Source organism: Pelophylax lessonae (genome assembly GCF_965119305.1).
Source record: "Pelophylax lessonae genome assembly, chromosome: 6".
NCBI lineage: Eukaryota > Metazoa > Chordata > Amphibia > Anura > Ranidae > Pelophylax > Pelophylax lessonae.
In genome coordinates, this window is record NC_138773.1 from 32,864,143 (window position 1) to 32,886,129 (window position 21,987).

At 43.8% G+C, this 21,987-nt stretch overlaps 1 protein-coding gene across 1 annotated transcript in view; it reads left to right on the top strand.

The window, feature by feature from the left end:
* DOC2A (double C2 domain alpha) overlaps nt 1-21,987 on the top strand; it is a 141,597-nt gene that overhangs the window by 25,171 nt on the left and 94,439 nt on the right. Inside the window, exon 3 of the mRNA XM_082261241.1 lies at nt 13,481-13,560. Coding sequence (XP_082117367.1) covers nt 13,481-13,560 — 80 coding nt within the window. The remainder of the gene's footprint in view (nt 1-13,480; nt 13,561-21,987) is intronic.

The following is a 21,987-nucleotide window of genomic DNA, read 5'->3' on the forward strand; positions in this document are numbered from 1 at the left end:
TAATTGCTTTTAAGATTGAACTAAAAATCCAGAAAAGAAAAGTCTCCAATCCATCTGAAACCAAACTCCACACTTGATGCATAACATGCTTAAATAAGCATGTAAAAAGCATAAGCGCGCGACTGCGAGTGTGACCGGGCCCTGAAAGACGAAGTAATTCTCCATCTGTTTACAGTCATTTTTCTTTCATTACGACAAATGATCGGATCCCCTGGCATAACGACGCTTTCCTGTTGACTCAGACAATTTTTCAAAGGCTGAATGTTTTCAAACAATAGCAGGCGTGCGCTTCGTAGATGAATAAAACGCATTTCATTCTCGCTCGACGTCTGCGCTACAGAGAAATCTGTTCTGCAAAATCAGCCTTTTTTTTTTTTTTGGGCAAAACGCTTCCGGCACAGACTGCGCCGGATTCTTTATAGCACACTGCAAGTTTTCTCACGCTAAACAAAGAGTTAGAGCTGAACTCCAGCCTTACGCTGGCCATACACTAGAGATGAAGATAGTTGCTGCAGGTGAAATGGTTATGTTGTGGAGAGTCAGGGCCGGTGTTCTGCCGAAAACTCCAACTTGCCGAGAACTCCAATCACATCACTTCCCTTGACTCTACATTATGGATAATTGGAGATTTCGACAACTTGGTGTTTTCACAGAACAGGCGACAGTCTATACACTCCACTACACGCTATAATGAGTGGACATTGATAGTAGTGATCGACCGATATTCTTTCCATTCCGATTGTAACCGATATCATTTTTTTAATGCCGATATTTTGGTCACCGGATATCGGTATCGGCCGTCCCAATACTTTTGGTAATTTGGTAGGTGTATCTTTTTAAAAAATCCATTACGATTCTTGCGTATCTAATTAAACTCAATCAAAGGATCCGAGGGCTGTGTTGATACAGTATGTACACTGGAGTATTTTATTATGGAAAGCAGACATACTCTTAATGCCAGTTGTTCTAAATACATCCATATTTCCATCTGACAAGAATTCACAATCCAACAACCAACATGTTATTGAAGAGAGTGAAATTATAATTAGTCAGAAATCAAATGTGGTTTAGATATGATGTATATTCCTCTTAGGACTCGAGATCTGATGTTGGTATATTAGCTACAATCGTATAACCACTTGTTATGAAGGTAACTCTATGACAGTAGGATTTATGGAATGTAGATACAGTTTGAATATGATATAACTAAACACTATGTATATTTCTCTTAGGAGGTCTGATGTGTCTTATTAGCTTTGTGAATCTTGTAGCATGGGCGTGTTTGGTGTTTAATTGCTGGGTATTTTTTTATACAGTCGTATAAACTCTTATTATTGTAGCACTGTCCCCATAGGGCTTGCTGTGTTATGACTTCTTGGACCTCCTCTGATTACCTGCAGAGAGTCACTTAGGGTACAGTTCACTTATCCATCCTTACTCCCAATGGCTCAATAAACAGTCCAAGGGCTTTAGTTTTATATTTATTGTGCAACTTGGATGGGAGAAGGGAATAGTGGGATACTCCAACTTTAACTATATACAGTTGATAAGGACGACTCTCACTTGGCCTCACCAGGTTACTTGTGGAAGCAGACACACTGCTTTAACCATACTGCCACTTGTATGGAAGAATTAAGTCTTCTTGCTCTTTCTAGCAGCAGACTTGTTGCAACACATTATCTTCAGGACGCTCTCTAGCATCCCCTTGACTGACACCCGTCCACTGACCCATTCACAGAAGGGGTGTCCCTCTCAGGTCAGGCCCCATGACACAGATCTGTACTCACTGTATGCAGAATCAGATCCTCTCCAGTGTCTCCCTTCCAGTCAGCTCTGCAGGACATCCAGGTTCAGCTCCTCTCTGACTCTCCGGCCCTCAGGTCAACCACCTGAGGCCACATGGCAGCTTCTACAGAGGAGGGGCCCCCTCCACCCGGGACTCCACTCTCCAGCTGAAAGACCCCAAGCACATGTGCCCTTGACATTTATATAATATCTCAGCATACACCAAGGAACTTTCCTCTGCCAATCACCAGGGCAGTACTAAATGCACTCATTTGTCAGGTTTCCTCCCACTGTCCAATATGCCCCCTATTGGACCAGTGTGAAAAACTTCAGACAAGCTGAGCTGCACTCTGAGCACAATGAGCAGACCTCACTAATGGATCCTGCTCCTCTGGTAGGCAGAGAGCAATATAGATTTACATGGCAATCTCTCTGATAAGCAGAAAAGATCCAAAAACGATATTCTCTCTTCTAGCACCTACCTAGTAGTGTTATTTTGGCAGCAAATTTCGATTTACAGTAGTTTTAGTTATAGTCTTTTGACTAAAATGCTATTTTAGTTTTAGTCATATTTTAGTCATCGGAAATCTCCGGTACATTTTAGTCAACTACAAATCGAATGGGTTTAGGTAAATTGTAATTAATTATTTAAACATTTCTCTAGAATTTCCAAACTAATTATATACTCCTAGAGTAAAAATCTAATAATATGTTATTATTTCTGGTATTTGAACACGCACTACACAAAGAGATTTATCCATTGTGATATATAACGTCTTTATAAATAAAGCCGAGTTTCATAAACAAAAATATTGCTTTTTGACAAACAGAAGTGCAACTTTAACCACTTCAGCCCGGAAGGATTTTCCCCCTTAATGACCAGGCCATTTTTTGCAATTCGGAACTGCGTTATTTTAACTGACAATTGTGCGGTCGTGCGACGCTGTACATAAATAACATTGATGTCCTTTTTTTCCCACAAATAGAGCTTTCTTCTAGTGGCATTTGATCACCTGTGCATTTTTTATTTTTTGCGCTATAAACAAAAAAGGCGTGAATTTTTTAAAAACACCAATATTTTCTACTTTCTGCTATAAAACATTCAAAAATCTAATCCGCTGCAGGGAGAGACACGGACACATTTCACACAGGTTCTCTGTTATGTTTGTGTCCGCTAATAATGATTTTAATGTATTTTTAGTGAAAATATTATCTTGATAAATTCAGGGGGGGGGGGGGGGGGCTGCCAGGTAGGCTGTACGGGGCCCCCGTGATTTCTAACAGCAGCCCTGTACCTAGGAGGGTGCTACATCATGAAGGTAACTCCATCATAGCAAGAATTATAGATCATAGATAGAGTTTGACTATGATAGCCAAATTCTATATATATTTCATTGAGGAGTTCTGATGTGTCCTATTAGCTTTTTTAATTATTGTAGCATGGACGTGTTAGGGCTCTTTCACACGGGCGTTCCTTTTTTTTTGCCCGATCAGGTCCTTTTTTTTTTTTTTTGTAACGGACAAGGATGACACTTGTGTCATCCGGTCCGTATGTCCGTTTTTCATCCCATCCGTTTGCGGATGAAAAACTGACATAATGCATGTCTATGTAAATACGGATGTCTGCGGATGACACCACTGACATCCGTTTTTGCTTCAGTTCCGTTTTTTGAAAGGAAGAAAAAATAGGGTTCTCCTCCGTTCAAAAAAACTGAACTGAACTGAACTGACAAAAAACGGATGTCAGAGGATGATCATCCGATGACATCCGTATTTACATAGAGATACATTATGTCCGTTTTTCATCCGCAAACGGATGGGATGAAAAACGGACATACGGAACGCCCGTGTGAAAGAGCCCTAAGGCTCCTTTCACATGGGCGGTGCACCCGACGGAATCCGTTCTGCTCAGCGAGGGATCGATCCCAATATGAAATAAAGTAGCTAAAAATCATATAAAGAAGTTTGACTTTTCTCCCTTTGGGATTCTTCAGATCTCATTATCAATAAAATAATGAAAAACAACCATCGTAGCTCCATGCTACGTATTTTGCCCCATTAGACTTCCTTAGGTATCTAGGTTGTGATCAGTTGAGTCACGCCTGCTTGTACCAAAGTATTACATTTTTTACAAAGTTTTAGTGTACGGAGCAGCTGCTAGTGTTTGAATGGAAGAGGGAGCCCAATATGAAATAAAGTAGTTAATAATCATATAAAGAATCTGACTATTCTTCATTTGGGGTTTTTCTGACCTCATTATTGCTACAATAAAAATGCAACCATTGTAGCTCCATTCTACGCGTTTCGCCCTATTTGACTTCTTTAGGGTCCTAGGTAGTGATCAGCTGAGTCATGTCTGTTTGTACCTAAGTATTGCATTTTGTTACAAACTTTTCAAGTGTACGGTGCAGCTGCTAGTGTTTAAACAGAGGCAGGAGCACAATATGAAATAAAGTAGCTAAAAATCATATAAAGAAGTTTGACTTTTCTCCCTTTGGGATTCTAGAGATCTCATTATCGATAAAATAATGAAAAACAACCATCGTAGCTCCGTGCTACGTATTTCGCCCCATTAGACTTCTTCATGGATCTAGGTTGTGATCAGTTGAGTCACGCCTGCTTGTACCAAAGTATTACATTTTTTACAAAGTTTTAGTGTACGGAGCAGCTGCTAGTGTTTGAAAAGAAGAGGGAGCCCAATATGAAATAAAGTAGTTATTAATCATATAAAAAATCTGACTATTCTTCATTTGGGCTTCTTCTGACCTTATTATTGCCACAATGAAAATACAACCATCGGAGCTCCAGCCTACCCGTTTCGCCCTATTAGATTTCTTCAGGGTCCTAGGTAGTGATCAGCTGAGTCATGTCTGTTTGTACCAAAGTATTCCATTTTTTTACAAACTTTTCAAGTGTTCAGATCAACTGCTAGTTATTGAATGGAGGGGGGAGCACATTATGAAAAAAGTATCTAAAAATCATATAAACACGCCTTACTTTTCTCTAACTTTTTAGCATAGGCAAGTGCAGGGGGTGTACCAGGTGTGCCTGCGTACACCCTAATCACTCCGTGGGGTGCCGATTCCCCCTACTGCCTGGGCTTCCACCCATATTGGCCTCCCAGTGCTGCTGGCTTCCCTCCTCTCCCCCCAGCTGCTGCAGGGGGTGTTTCAGAATGGAGAGCGGGGGAAGGGGCTAGTAAATATTTTTCTTATGGCCCCTTCCTTTTCTAAATGAACACAGTGAACACACCCACTCACTGTGTTCATTCATATCTGAAGCATAGTAAATGGTGTTTACTAAGCTTCAGTTTGTGAATGAACAGGTAGCCGCTCAGCACAGAACATTTCCTATTCATTCACTGTCCAGTGCAGCGGAGGCTGCAGAGAAAAGCACACTCTAATGCAATAGGCTGCACATGCCTGTGCTTTTTAGATCTGCCTACTAGTCAGTGGCTCAGAAAGCACTAAAAATCGGATTAGGATTACAACCAGAAAGCTTGCATTTCCAGAACAGGGTCAGCTATGTGACAGGTTTACTTTACACACAATATACAAATAAAATGTACAATTAATGAATTGCAGGATAAAACAGATGCATAAATATAACAACCAATAGAGAAAAAAAAACAATCCAAACTTCAGATAAAAAAAGATTTTGACATATAATGTAATTTTGTCTTTTTTTGGTAAATGCATTATGGTCAATGGGGAAGGAAGGGTGGGCATATGACAGGAAGTAAGGTGGCGATATGTCAACTCCTCATCATCTGTTTTACCCCAAAGAGGTAGAACCATTGTGCCATGCACCAGGGCTGTTGCAGCGCAGCCGCATAGACTTAAGCAAGTACCACCTGCAGAATGCCACATGAGCAGGGCCAGGACAAGGGGTTGGCAGGAGGGGCAGCTGCCCCTGGCGCAGTGAAGCAAGGGGGCAAAGAATGAAAGCAGGGTAGCCCAGCCCCATACACTTGAACGAGTCCCATTGGGAGGCAGAATGCAACATAAGCAGGGCTTGGACATGGGGTGGGCAGGAGGGATAGCTTCCCCTGGCGCAGTGAAACAAGAGGTCAAAGAATGGATGCAGGGCGGCACAGCCCCATACACTTGAAAAAGTCACATTAGGAGGCAGCACCACCTGCAGAATGCAACATGAGCAGGGCTGGGACAAGGGGTGGGCAGGAGGGACAGCTGCCCCTGGCGCAGTGAAGCAAGGGGGCAAAGCATGAATGCAGGGTGGTGTGGACCCATACACTTAAACAAGTCCCATTGGGAGGCAGTACCACCTGCAGAATGCAACTTCACGAGAGCTGGGACGGGGGGTGGGCAGTAGGGACAGCTGCCTCTGACACAGTGAAGCAAGGGGGCAAAGCATGGATGCAGGGTGGCGCAGCCCCATACATTTGAATAAGTACCATTGGGAGGCAGTACCACCTGCAGGATATGACTTCAGGAGGGGCAGCTGCCCCTGGTGAAGTGAAGCAAGGGGGCAAAGAATGGATGCAGGGTGGCCCAATCCCATACACTTGAACAAGTCCCATTGGGAGGCAGAATGCAACATAAGCAGGGCTGGGACAAGGGGTGGGCAGTAGGAGCAGCTTCCCCCCGGCACAGTGAAGCAGGAGGCAAAGAATTGATGCAGGGTGGTATGTCCACTCTATGCCATGTATTATAGTGGGGGAGGGGGGTGCAGCTCTAGATCCCTGTCCTAGGACCTGATCCACCCTTCCCAGGTACTGGACATGAGGTTTTTCTTTTGGCAGCGGCTGTGGCTTCTGTACAACTCTGAGTGGCTACATCCCTTCCCATGGGGGGGGGGGGGGGTTAAAACTGTGACTCAATCGCCTACTTCTTCTAAAGCCCCCCCCCGGCCACCGGTGTGAATGAGCCCCTATGTCAGAAGTCAGGACACGGGTGTCTCAGATCTATTCTATAGGTATATGTGTTCCATCCCCTTATCACTCCCATGTAAGCACAGTGTGATTGATGTAAATGATTGACGCTCTCTGAGGTGTAAATTACTTTTATTGTAAAAATAAAATCTCGCTTCTCGGTGGCGTCTCCAGCGTCTGATCTCTGGCCCTGTACAACGTCATTGGCTCAGGATATAATGTGAATGGGGTGTGGGGGGGGGGGGGGGAGGATCTGATGTGTAGGCGGATGACACGTGTGGGAATGAGGGGGTTAAGCCCACCAGAAACTCATCATTTGCCATGTATTTAAGCGCAACTTCGCGATTCCTTTCCCGCGTCCGCCCCTCCCCCCTCTCTAATCAGACGTATTGTGTGTGTAATTGTGCTGGATTGTGACTTCTACCCGCAATCTCGTTCCAACGAGACAAGGAGAAGAATAAGAGGCATATTTATATATATACAGTGCCTTGCGAAAGTATTCGGCCCTCTTGAACTATGCGACCTTTTGCCACATTTCAGGCTTCAAACATAAAGATATAAAACTGTAATTTTTTGTGAAGAATCAACAACAAGTGGGACACAATCATGAAGAGGAACGAAATTTATTGGATATTTCAAACTTTTTTAACAAATAAAAAACTGAAAAATTGGGAGTGCAAAATTATTCAGCCCCCTTAAGTTAATACTTTGTAGCACCACCTTTTGCTGCGATTAAAGCTGTAAGTCGCTTGGGGTATGTCTCTATCAGTTTTGCACATCGAGAGACTGAAATTTTTGCCCATTCCTCCTTGCAAAACAGCTCGAGCTCAGTGAGGTTGGATGGAGAGCGTTTGTGAACAGCAGTTTTCAGTTCTTTCCACAGATTCTCGATTGTATTCAGGTCTGGACTTTGACTTGGCCATTCTAACACCTGGATATGTTTATTTGTGAACCATTCCATTGTAGATTTTGCTTTATGTTTTGGATCATTGTCTTGTTGGAAGACAAATCTCCGTCCCAGTCTCAGGTCTTTTGCAGACTCCATCAGGTTTTCTTCCAGAATGGTCCTGTATTTGGCTCCATCCCATCAATTTTAACCATCTTCCCTGTCCCATGCTGAAGAAAAGCAGGCCCAAACCATAATACTGCCACCACCATGTTTGACAGTGGGGATGGTGTGTTCAGGGTGATGAGCTGTGTTGCTTTTACGCCAAACATAACGTTTTGCATTGTTGCCAAAAAGTTGGATTTTGGTTTCATCTGACCAGAGCCCCTTCTTCCACATGTTTGGTGTCTCCCAGGTGGCTTGTGGCAAACTTTAAACAACACTTTTTATGGAAATCTTTAAGAAATGGCTTTCTTCTTGCCACTCTTCCATAAAGGCCAGATTTGTGGAGTATATGACTGATTGTTGTCCTATGGACAGAGTCTCCCACCTCAGCTGTAGATCTCTGCAGTTCATCCAGAGTGATCATGGGCCTCTTGGCTGCATCTCTGATCAGTCTTCTCCTTGTATGAGGCTCGGTTCACACTGATGCGATGCGGGAAGGCTGCGAATTCGCAGCCTGTTCCCGCATCGCACACGCACCCCCGGCAGTTCACACTGCCATATGCGATCCGCTGGGGGTGTCAATGTAATCTTAACGACACCCCCAGTTTGATCGCATATCGCAGTGCGATCGTGCAGTTCGCACAGGATCGGATCGCACAAGTGTGAACCGCTGTGCGATCCGATCCTGATGCGGCAGCAAAAATGCCTCCTGTGCGTGTTTGCTGCGGGTGCGATGCGAATTTAGCCATACAAACTGTATGGCTAAACTCGCACCGCACAGCTGATCGCATGTCATGTCGGAGCAGTGCGCTCCGATATTACATGCGAACCCCGCACACGCAGTAGTGTGAACCGGGGCTGAGCTGAAAGTTTAGAGGGAAGGCCAGGTCTTCGTAGATTTGCAGTGGTCTGATACTCCTTCCATTTCAATATTATCACTTGCACAGTGCTCCTTGGGATGTTTAACCACTTTACCACCGGAGGATTTTGCTGTCTTACGTCCAGGCCACTTTTTGCGATTCGGCGCTGTGCAACTTTAACTGACAATTGCGCGGTCGTGCGACGCCGTACCCAAACGAAATTTACGTCCTTTTTTTCCCACAAACAGAGCTTTCTTTTGGTGGTATTTGATCACCTGTGCGATTTTTACTTTTTGCGCTATAAACAAAAAAAGAGCGTTTATTTTGAAAAAATAACAATATTTTTCACATTTTTTTATATGAAATTCCCCCCCAAAAAAATGTAAAAATCTAATTTTTTTTAAATTTTTGGCCAATTTGTTTTCTGCTACCTATGTTTAGTAAAAAAAATCGCAATAAGCGTATTTTGATTGGTTTGCGCAAAAGTTATTGCGTTTACTAACTAAGGGAAAGATTTCTGTCATTTTTGGTGGTTTTTTTTTAACGCGTAATGGCGGTGATCTGCGATTTTTTTTTGCGGGACTGCGACATTGCGGCGGACAGATCGGACCCTTGACTGACATTTTTGACACTTTTGGGGGTACCAGTGACATTTCTACAGTAATCAGTGCTATATATATGCACTGTTACTGTAAAAATGACACTGGCAGGGAAGGGGTTAATTTTATTGGAGAGGGAGGGGTTAATGTATGCCTGGTGCTTACTGACGTGTGGGGGGGGAGGTGACTGTGTGACAGAAGGACAGATCGGTTGTCCAGCTAAGCTGAACACTCCGATCTGTCAGTCCCTGTCACTATGGAGATCCGCCCGCTCTGTTTACACACAGCGGGCGGATCTCCAGACTCGATCCCCGACGATCGGGGCAGAGCAGCGGCAATTGCCGCTGCTCCTCCCCTGGTCCGACTCCCGCTGTGAATGAACACAGCGGGAGCGAGCCTCCGGCGGCGCGCGAGCGCCGCCCACAAGGGGCGGAGTCCAGCGACGTAGGTCTACGTCGCTGGACGGGATCGCGGCACTTTGCCGCAGTAGCCTCCATGTGAGCGGGGCTAAAGTGGTTAAAGCTTGGGAAATCTTTTTGTATCCAAATCCGGCTTTAAACTTCTCCACAACAGTATCTCGGACCTGCCTGGTGTGTTCCTTGTTCTTCATGATGCTCTCTGTGCTTTAAACGGACCTCTGAGACTATCACAGTGCAGGTGCATTTATACGGAAACTTGATTACACACAGGTGGATTCTATTTATCATCATTAGTCATTTAGGTCAACATTGGATCATTCAGAGATCCTCACTGAACTTCTGGAGAGAGTTTGCTGCACTGAAAGTAAAGGGGCTGAATAAATTTGCACGCCCAATTTTTCAGTTTTTTATTTGTTAACAAAGTTTAAAATATCCAATAATTTTTTTTCCACTTCATGATTGTGTCCCACTTGTTGTTGATTCTTCACAAAAAAAATTACAGTTTTATATCTTTATGTTTGAAGCCTGAAATGTGGCAAAAGGTCGCAAAGTTCAAGGGGGCCGAATACTTTTGCAAGGCACTGTATATAGGTGACTCCGACATTCACCAAACATTCACCGTGCTCAATCAGTTTCACCAAAATCACTTTGCTCCTCTCTATATTAGAACCGGGACAGGATAATCATGGAAGGAAAGGGAGAAGGAGATTCACAAAAATCAGCCAGCTTGATGCATACAATATATAATCCGATTGTACAATCTCCTTAACCACTTCTGGACCGGAAGGATTTGCCCCCTTAATGACCAGGCCATTTTTTTACAATTCGGCACCGCGTTACTTTATCGGGAACATGCGACACTGTACCGATATAAAATTGATGTCCTTTTTTTCCAAACAAACAGAGATTTCTTTTGGTGGTATTTGATCACCTCTGCTGTTTTTAATATTTTGCGCTATAAACAAAAAAAGAGCGACGATTTTGAAAAACAAAAAAAACAATATTTTTCACTTTCTGCTATATAACATTCCCAAAAAAAATATTTTAAAATCAACATTTTTCATCTTTTTAGGCCAATTTGTTTTCTGCTACATATTTTTTGTGAACAAAAATCGCAATAAGCGTATTTTGATTGGTTTGCGCAAAAGTTATCACATCTACAAACTACGGGAAAAATTGATGTCATTTTTATTTATTTTTTATTTTTTTACTAGTAATGGCGGCGATCAGCAATTTTTAGCGGGATTGCGACATTGCGGCGGACAGATCGGAACCCTAACTGACATTTTTGACACTTTTGGGGGGACCAGTGACATTACTACAGTAATCAGTGCTAAAATATGCACTGTTACTGTAATAATGACACTGCCAGGGAAGGGGTTAACCTAGGGGTGATCAAAGGGTTAATTGTGAGCCTAGGGGCTGTTTTCTAACTGTGGGGGGAGGGACTTGTGAAATGATCATAGAGACCAGTGTTCCTATATAGAAGGATCACAGGGGCTCTGTGATCATTCCAGGTGTTTATAATAGCTGACCGTTCTTCTCTCTCAGCGGGGAGCAATCAGCGGCAATCACAGGCGCCAATGTCACAAACGTTCTTCTCACTTTGAACTTGTATCGCAGTCTAAGTGTGGCTCATGCTGCTGTTTGAATTCCAAGGTCTTAACCCCAGACCCGGGAACCCAGCATAATGGGCACAGCAGATGTATAGATCCAGGAACTCAGCACAGTGATGGTGGGAACCCCTCATAATGGGCACAGCAGGTGTACAGACCCAGGAACTCAGCACAGGGATGGTGGGAATCCCTCATAATGGGCACAGCAGGTGTACCGACCTGGGAACTCAGCACAGGGATGGTGGGAACCCTTTATAATGGGCACAGCAGGTGTACAGATCCAGGAACTCAGCACAGTGATGGTGGGAACCCCTCACAATGGGCACAGCAGGTGTACAGACCTGGGAACTCAGCACAGGGAGGGGGGAAACCCCTCATAATGGGCACAGCAGGTGTACAGACCTGGGAACTCAGCACAGGGATGGTGGGAACCCCTCATAATGGGCACAGCAGGTGTACCGACCTGGGAACTCAGCACAGGGATGGTGGGAACCCCTCATAATGGGCACAGCAGGTGTACAGACCCAGGAACTCAGCACAGGGATGGTGGTAACCCCTCATAATGGGCACAGCAGGTGTACCGACGTGGGAACTCAGCACAGGGATGGTGGGAACCCCTCATAATGGGCACAGCAGATGTATAGATCCGGGAACTTAGCACAGGGATGGTGGAACCCCTCATAATGGGCACAGCAGGTGTACAGATCCAAGAACTCAGCACAGGGATGGTGAGAACCCCTCATAATGGGCACAGCAGGTGTACAGACCCGGGAACTCAGCACAGGGATGGTGGGAACCCCTCATAATGGGCACAGCAGGTGTACAGACCTGGGAACTCAGCACAGGGATGGTGGGGACCCCTCATAATGGGCAGTCTTCAGCCAGCTGCTGAATGGCCCTGCAGATTTTCCCTAGGAACAGATCCCATCTATAGCATACACAGCATGCTGACATCCGCAGATACAGAGAACTCAGCTGCCTGTCTGAGAGCTGAGCATTGAATTGTTTGCAAATCACGATTTGCAAGTTGCTGAATGCCAATAACCCGGGCAATATCTCCAAGCTCTCCGCCTGTGGTGCCAGCCTTCTGCTAGATGGGCTCGGGGGTGCCGCTACTGGAAGCCACTTTTAATCTTCGCTCCGGGCGAAAGAGCTCTGGGAAATTAGAGAGGAGTGTAATGGACGGGAAGAATGACAGTAGAAATCTGGCAAATCGTCTAATACTTGTAGGGACATTAAAAAATAATTCAACAAACATAAAATCTTTCCGTAACTGCCTCTTACTTTATTTAATTTTTTTCTCTCTTTTTTTTTATATACATATCTTTCTATCTATCTATCTATCTATCTATCTATCTATCTATCTATCTATCTATCTATCTATCTATCTATCTATCCATCCATCCATCCATCCATCCATCCATCCATCCATCCATCCATCCATCCATCCATCCATCTATCTATCTATCTATCTATCTATCTATCTATCTATCTATCTATCTATCTATCTATCTATCTATCTATCTATCTATCTATCTATCTATCTGTGTGTGTATATATATATATTGTATCATCCAGAGCACTATAGAGGCACATCTTTTATTGAAACCTCGGGGGTGGGGTGTGGAGGGAGGGGGAGGAGCCTGCTCTGACATATTTCCTTGTTTCTAATCTTCAGCTATTGAGCTTTGTAATCAACAGGCAGAGAGTCTAAGAAGTCCCCTGGAAAACATGTGAAAAGGAGCCTAAGGCTCTACCTATTGGCTGCATACAAGAATACATCATTTTCATTTAAAACATTTCATTTATACTTAAAGAAGAATTCCAGTTATGGATATTTTTACAATGTTACAGAGGGTCAGTGCTGTGAGTCAGTCAGGTGGTGTGAGTAAAACGTTGGAAGCTTGTTGAGAGGAGGAGAGAGCAGAGTGATGACCTCGTTAGCATGTTGATGACCTCGATGCTTCATTGTCCGATCAGCAGGTTGTGGGTGGATCTGGTACTAATTTGCATTGTATGACCTCAGTGAAGAAATTATGGTTCCCCCCCCCCCCTTTGCTTAGTGGCAGGGGTGACTGGATCACAAGACTGCCTGAACAGAACTGGAAATCTAGGAGGGGGGAAGCACATTGAATTTGTGAGTTCCATTTCTGCATTTGGTGGTTAGCCTGGACTAACTTCTGTCTTCCGTACATTGTGCATCTGTGTTCTGTCTGACTTTTTATCTCCATCTGCTGAATCCAAATCTTCTTATTTCAGCATCGCTGGGAACGCTGGAGTTCGAGCTGCTGTATGACCCAGAAAAATGTATCCTGCAGTGCAGCATCTTGAGGGCGAAGGTGAGTCCCTGCCGACCGCTGTGTTCATAGTTCTATATGGAGGGTGGGGGCGGGGTGAGGCAGCAGCCTACGGCAGTGGGGTTCATGGGGTAGCAAAAAGTGTGAGATTTACTTGATATACTCTGTGTTACCCAAAGAGTCGTTTTTTAAAAAAGTGATCCACTTATTTTAACCAATATCATCTCCTCAAAGGCCTCCCACAGGGCCACTATAGTCCTCACCTTCCGGGATATTGTCGTCAGCCATCCAGTGGTCGTGCCAGGTGGCGTACCATTTTAGTGCCCAGTAAGCTTCATCCAGCCACCACTCCTTCCAAATCAGGTTCCACAGCTCTGTCACCCACTCATCCAGGGGTTGCTCTCCTAGGAAAGGTAACCGCAGGGCAACATAGTATAGTTGGTTGATGATTGATATATACACATCTCCTATAAACCCTGATCAGTGGCGGCTGGTGTATATGGGGCGCCGCCCCCCTATCCATATGTCCGGCCCCCTAATCTACATGCGGACGCATTGACTTCAATGGGGCTTTTTTTTTTTATAGCCATGTAATTAGAGCCAGAGGCTCTAATAGGCTAAAAAAAAGGGTGGGCTCGGGGCGCAGAGCACTGAGGAAGCAGTTCTAAGATCTGGGAAACGTGTTGAGAATTATCCTCATCCCACTGCAGGAACCAGCTCCAGCTGAATGGAAACAATCTCTATATACATGACTGCAAGGATATCTAAGTTTGCTGGATATACAGGTGTATCTCATAAAATTAAAATATCTTCATAAAGTTATTTTACTTTAGTAATTCAATTCAAAAAGTGAAACTCATATATTTTATAAAGATGTGTTACAGAGTGATATATTTCAAGCATTTTTCTTTTAATTTTGATGATTATGGCTTACAGCCAGTGACAACCCAAAGTTCAGTGTCTCAGAAAATTTTAATTTTTCATAAGACCAATAAAAAAAAAGGATTTTTAATACAGAAATGTTGGCTTAGTGAAAATTCTGTCCATGTACAGTATAGTATGCACTCAATACTTGGTCGGGGCTCCTTTTGCATGAATTACTGCATCAATGATGCGTGGTATGGAGGCGATCAGCCTGTGGCACTGCTGAGGTGTTATGGAAGCCCAGATTGCTTTGATAGCGGTCTTCAGCTCATCTGCATTGTTGGGTCTGATGTCTCTCATCTTTCTCTTGACAATACCCCACAGATTCTCTATGGGGTTTAGGTCAGACGAGTTTGCTGGCCAATCAAGCACAGTGATACCATGATCATGTGACCAGGTATTGGTAGTTTTAGCAGTGTGGGCGGTGCCAAGTCCTGCTGGAAAATTAAATCAGAATCTCCATAAAGCTGGTCAGCAGAGGGAAGCATGAAGTCCTCTAGAATTTCCTGCTAGAGGTCTGCGCTGACTTTGGACTTGATAAAACACAGAGGGCCAACACCAGCAGATGACATGGCTCTCTAAATTATTATAGATCTATCTATCTATCTATCTATCTATCTATCTATCTATCTATCTATCTATCTATCTATCTATCTATCTATCTATCTATCTATCTATCTATCTATCTATCTATCTATCTATCTATCTATCTATCCCTTCCTTCCTCACATTTCTCCTTTATCTCATACTTTCTTCCAAAAAACCTTCTTTCCTTTCTTTCTTCCCTTTTCCCATCCATCCGTCCTCTTTTCCTTTCCTTTTCTTTTCCTTTCCTTTTCCTTTCCTTTCCTTTCCTTTCCGTTCTATCTATCCCTTCCTTCCTCCCATTTTTCCTTTCTTCCTTTATCTCATTCTTTCTTCCAACAAACCTTCTTTCCTTTCCTTTCCTTTCCTTTCCTTTCCTTTCCTTTCCTTTCCTTTCCTTTCCTTTCCTTTCCTTTCCTTTCCTTTCCTTTCCTTTCCTTTCCTTTCCTTATCCTATCTATCTATCTATCTATCTATCTATCTATCTATCTATCTATCTATCTATCTATCTATCTATCTATCTATCTATCTATCTATCTATCTATCTATCTATCTATCTATCTATCTATCTATCTATCTATCTATCTATCTATCTTCAAACCTTTTCTATCTATCTATCTATCTATCTATCTATCTATCTATCTATCTATCTATCTATCTATCTATCTATCTATCTATCTATCTATCTATCTATCTATCTATTGTTTATATATATATAAAGATTAAATAAAAATATATAATAAATAATTAATTGAAGAATACATAAAAAAAATAAATATAAAAATAAATATGAATTAAAAAAATAATAATAACAACAGATATACATACATAAATAAATCTATAATCTTTTAGGTTTGTTGATCAGTGGAAGTTTGAGGTTGGATATACAGTGGGTATACATGTAATAATTGAACAATTTCATGGTATCGTTGTATGTAATTTTGGCTGCTGAAAATGTTTGCTGATCAGTGGTTGTTTAAGGTTGGATTTACCTGGTTGGGGGGGGGGGGGGGGGAGGGGGTACACATTTAATATACCTCCCATATCCCCTGATGAAGCATATCTATGATCCCTGAAACGTGTTGAGAATTATTTTCCCACCACTGCAGTAATCAGCTACAAATTATTGGAATGCATTCATTAAAAATATCTATATAGATAGATATATCTAGATAGATAGATAGTGATATCTATCTATCTATCTATCTATCTATCTATCTATCTATCTATCTATCTATCTATCTATCTGTCTATCTATCTATCTATCTATCTATCTATCTATCTATCTATCTATCTATCTATATATATATATATATATATATATACTGTATACTGTATATATATATATATATATATATATATATATATATATATATATATATATATAATTAAATAATACATCTGAATAATAATAAAAAAATCTAAATAAATAATAATAAATTTAATTATAATAGTGATAATAAATAGGCATACATAAATACATACATACATAAATCTATATAGATGACTGCCAAAAAACTTTTAGGTTTGCTGATCAGTGGGAGTTTGAAGTTGGATATACATGTAATAATTAAATAATGTCATGGTATCATTTTATGTCATTTTGGCTACTGAAAAGCCCCTTAAGGGCTCTTTCACGCGGTCCGCCTCCGTAGGCGGATCCGTGCTGCTCAGCAGGGATCGATCCGCGATCCCCGCTGAGCCGGCGGATGACAGCTCCGTCTCCGCTTGCAGTGCGGAGAGGGAGGTGTCACAGCCCCCGCTGCTCTCTATGGGGAATCGGATGAGAGCGGACCGGCTGTCCACTCTCATCCAATCCGATCCGATCCCCAGGACGGATGTAAAATAGGGTTTCCATCCGTCCGGATTTCACGGACAGGATCGGATGCGGATGGCAGCGGGTGTCAGCGGACATGTCACCGCTGACATCCGCTGCTCCATAGGGCTGAATGGGGGATCCGATTAGATCCGCCTAAAAAACTGACAGGCGGATCTGATCGGACCGCCCGTGTGAAAGAGCCCTAAAGATATATATTTTTTTTAAATAAATTAGAGTTGATTTACACCTAAAGGTGCGACTGAGCGCGGGCGCATTCCAGTTAATTTTTCACGCATTATTGCCCTATGCGCAATAAATGTGGAAAAGAAGTCCCTGTCTGCAGCACCGTGCGGTTTGGTGCGCAGACGCGTGTTGGCAGCTTGCAGCTATGTTGACCCCCGACCAGTTTTTCAGTGGCCCCCGCGGACGGCTTTCACTCTTCTGTAGCCGAAACAAAATAAAAGGTTTTGGGTCGGGGTGAGACTTTAAGGCCGGTCTCCTTCCATGGATTCCATATTAATCCTCATAAAATCATTTTTCATATAAGAAAACATTATCCAGTCCTAAGCCGAGTTTGTTTGCCGTATAATTGCGGAGGATTGCAGCTGCCATTAGACACTCATGTTACTATTGCAGTAATAAAGAAGCAAAATTCAATTAGAGCGGATCATTTATTGATGCGTCTCCCCCGTTGAGACGTACGGCGTGCGAGAGACGGAACATCTTCCCGGCGTCTCTCACTCAGCGTGGAATAGACAGATACATGAGAGGACAGGCTGAGTGGGGGAAGGGACACATCTGCTACCCGCTGACCCTCCACAGACATATTGCTGCTCTAACTATTTATCTTAGTCCGGGAAGTAGATAGTGACCCTGGATGATGCCTGAACAAAGATGGCGCCGTCCTTCTGGAGAGAAAAGCAGTTGAAACCATTATTAGGAGAACTACTGTGATCTCTGTGAGAAGCAATAAATACAAAGACTCAGCAGGAATATATATGTATCTGATGACAGGTACACTTTAAAGACTGCAGAGTGGGTTGGGGGTTTGGTATGATCACACGATCAGTCACAGAGCGGTAGGACATAGAAAAATACTGAATCCCGACAAAGAAAAAAAAAAAACAAATAGGACTTTTAGTCCCCGTTCACACTGGGGCGACCTGTGAGGCGACCTGGTCGCCTCACAGGTCGCTGTAGGTCGCCTTCCATACAGAAGCTGTGGACCCGTTCTAATAGGAGCGACACAAGTCGCTCCGACTTAGAAAAAGGGTCCGGAGCTTCTTTGGGGCGACCCGGAGCGACCGTCATAGACTTCAATGTTATGAAGTCCGTGCCGGCCGCTCCGAGGTCGCGGCGCGGTGCTCGCACCGCGACCTCGGAGGTCGCCCCGGGAAGTCGGATCGCCCCCAGTGTGAACGGGGCCTCAAGGTACCACACCAGAAAAAAATATCTTATCAACTTCTGGACTGGGCCTTTTTCTGACACTTGTTGTTTACAAGATAAAATCTTTTTTTTTTTTTGCTAGAAAATTACTTAGAACCCCCAAATATTTTATATATATATATATATATATATATATATATATATATATTTTTTTAGCAGAGACCCTAGAGCAGGGGTGGGGAACCTAAGGCCCGGGGGCGTATGCGGCCCTCAAAGTCATTTGGTCCGGCCCCCCGTGCAGCTGAGTCAGTCAGCTGATCTGTCAGAGTGGAGCCGATGCTTCCTGTATAGTTCCGGTGTTCTAAAATTTTCTCGGACCCGTGAAAAAATCGGACCTCGTCACTTCCGGTGATGGGAGTCTCAAGTGCGCATGCGCATAAGACATTATCTTGGTTTGGTAAACTTATCACACATAGCGGACAGTTGAATGAGAGGAGGCGGGGCTGAGGTGGGACGGAAGACACCGCCGCGTCATCTGCAGAGCTGAATAGAGGAGGCGGGACGGAGGTGCGGCCGTGTAATAAATGCAGGACTTTAGCGACTCCTTGTTTTATTATCTTTAGTAATTATCGTATTATTTATCCTTAGGGTTTCATAACATTTAGTATTTCTATAATACAAAATAAGAAATACTAAATGTAATGAAATCCTAAGGATAAATAATACGATAATTACTAAAGATAATAAAACAGAAGGAGTCGCTTAAGCCCTGCATTTATTACACGGCCGCACCTCCATCCCGCCTCCTCCGCCAGCTCTGCATATGTGCCTCCGTCCCTAATGTCTCGATGACGCGGCGATATCCTCCGTCCTCCGTCGCACCTCAGCCCCGCCTCCTCTCAATCAGCTGTCCGCTCTCTGTTATAATTTTGCCAAACCTCGAAAAATGTCTTCTGCGCATGCGCACGGACGACTCCCATCAGCTGTTTTGTGATGCTCTATCACCGGAAGTGACGAGGTCCGATTTTTTCACGGGTCCGACAAAATTTTACAACACCGGCTCTGTTCTGACAGTCTGAGTGAGTCCCAGCAGAGTGATATCAAATGAACTCCGTCTGTGACCAATACAGGAAACATCGCCTCTTCCGCCAGCGCGGCGCCGCTACTAGCCAGCATTTCCCGCCAGCAGTACACACAGCAGTACCAGCCAGATCCAGCAGTACTTACAGCACAGTACCAGCCTGTGTCAGCAGTACCCACAGCAGTACAGTACCATCCTGAGCCAGCAGTACCAGCCAGCAGTACCCACAGCACAGTACAAGCCAGCCGTACCAGCCTGAGCCAGCTGTACCCACCAGCAGTACCAGCCAGCTGTACCCACCAACAGTACCCGCCAGCAGTTCTTTTCAAAACTTACCACCACAAAAATTCTAGTGCGCTCCAGACTGACCGACGCAAACATGGAAAACCAGTTGCGAGTAGCATCATCATCAATACCAGCTAGCATCACACACCTCACCAAAGAGAAGCAGTTGCAGCCATCACATTAGGGGTGAGTTAATTAAATGTTTGACCAAATATGACAGGCACATTTTTAAGTTGATAATTTTGTACGGCCCCCGAATGATTTTATAAATACCCAAATGGCCCTTAGCAGAAAAAAGGTTCCTCACCCCTGCCCTAGAGAATAAAATGGAGATTGTTGCAATATTTTTAATCACACCGTATTTGCGCAGCGGTCTTGCAAATGTAATTGCTTGAATAAACAAAAAGACCTCATACCTTATATCTACACTAAAAAATAAAAAATAAAGTATTTTTTTTTCATTTTGAAAAAAAAATGATCTCTTTAAGGTCGTTGCTATGAAGCGACATATGACAATGCTCCAATCCTCCAAGGCCATAGAGACGAGTGGGGGCCATCTTGCCCTTCCTTCGACTTCCTGCCAGAGAGGACAGCGGACCGGATCGTTTTCCCCGATACTTGCGGCTCCGGTAAGCGGGGGGCACCTTTCCCACCGCCCATAAGGGTGATCCCGCTGCAAATCTGCCGCTGGGACCACCTTTATGTTAAAGCAAACCGCCCGCAGTTTAAAAAAATAGCAGGGTTATGGCCGCTATCTGCTATATGCTATCTGCTGACATAACCCTGGTATTTACTGTCAAAGTACCGGCGGTGGGCGGTCCATAAGTGGTTAAAACATACTTTTTTATTTTACAAACATACTGCGCCAATTCACACTACATGCAGTCCAGTGCGTTTTTTTTTTTTTTTTTCTGCATCAAAAACTCATGTAAAGTAGGATATAAGGTTTCCACTGGCATAGTTCACACCGGTTCAGTCAGTTCTAGAGAACATGCTGCATTGTTCCTGCACTGAACTGTATTGGAACACGGTGAAACGCATCAAGAATGCACTGAACCCCAGCACAGTGGTAAAAAAGAAAAAAAAAAAGCATCTGGAATGCATCAAAGACGCACAGAACGCATCAAAAATATGTCAAAAACACGCATGCAGAAACGCATCTGGAATAGATCCGGAGTGCATTTTTGTGGCGTTATCTGCCCCTAAAAAAAGGTTTAAAATACAAAACCTAACATAGAGGTACTATTGTGAAAACTGCAGTTACATATTCAGCCAGTAGCTGATAGCCATATCCCCAGATGGTCATAAGGGGTATCTCATGTAGACCTCCCCAACGCGTTTCGCAGGACAATGCCTGGTACCTCAAACTGATTTGTCAGTATTTCTATGGGGACAGCCTACTTGTAACATCCGGGAGACTTTGAAGGACTAAGCCATGGCAGGTGAGGAAATTCTGTGATGGGCTATTATACTGTATGTTCCTTTTTATATATAAATATAAACCACTTGACCTCCGGATGGTTTTACCCCCCTTCATGACCAGAACATTTTTTGCAATATGGCACTGCATTACTTTAACTGACAATTGCGCAGTCATGCAAATAAAATTGTCTTTCTCACACCGTCCTTTGCCCTACTGACACCATTCTCTGCCCTTCTGACACCGTCCATTGCCCTATTGGCACCATTCTCTGCCCTTCTGACACCGTCCATTGCCCTATTGGCACCATTCTCTGCCCTTCTGACACTGTCCATTGCCCTACTGGCACCAATCTCTGCCCTTCTGACACCGTCCATTGCCCTACTGGCACCAATCTCTGCCCTTCTGACACCGTCCATTGCCCTACTGGCACCAATCTCTGCCCTTCTGACACCGTCCATTGCCCTATTGGCACCATTCTCTGCCCTTCTGACACCGCCCATTGCCCTGCTGGCACCAATCTCTGCCCTTCTGACACCGCCCATGGCCCTATTGGCACCATTCTCTGCCCTTCTGACACCGTCCATTGCCCTACTGACACAATTTTCTTCCCTTCTAACACCATCCACTGCCCAATTGGCACCAATCTCTGCCCTTCTGACACCATCCATTGTCCTACTGGCACCAATCTCTGCCCTTCTAACACCGTCCATTGCCCTACTGGCACCTATCTCTGCCCTTCTGACACCGTCCATTGCCCTACTGGCACCAATCTCTGCCCTTCTGACACTGTCAGTATACTATATATACACACGCACACACATGCAAATATGTTTGAGCTTTGGGATTCACACCCTAATCCAATAGGCTGTGCACACCTATGGCTTTAACCATGCTGCACTGTCAGTGCAGTCAATCTAAGGAAGTTGCAGGGGATGCCTGTAACTTGGCCTCAACCTCTGTGGAGAT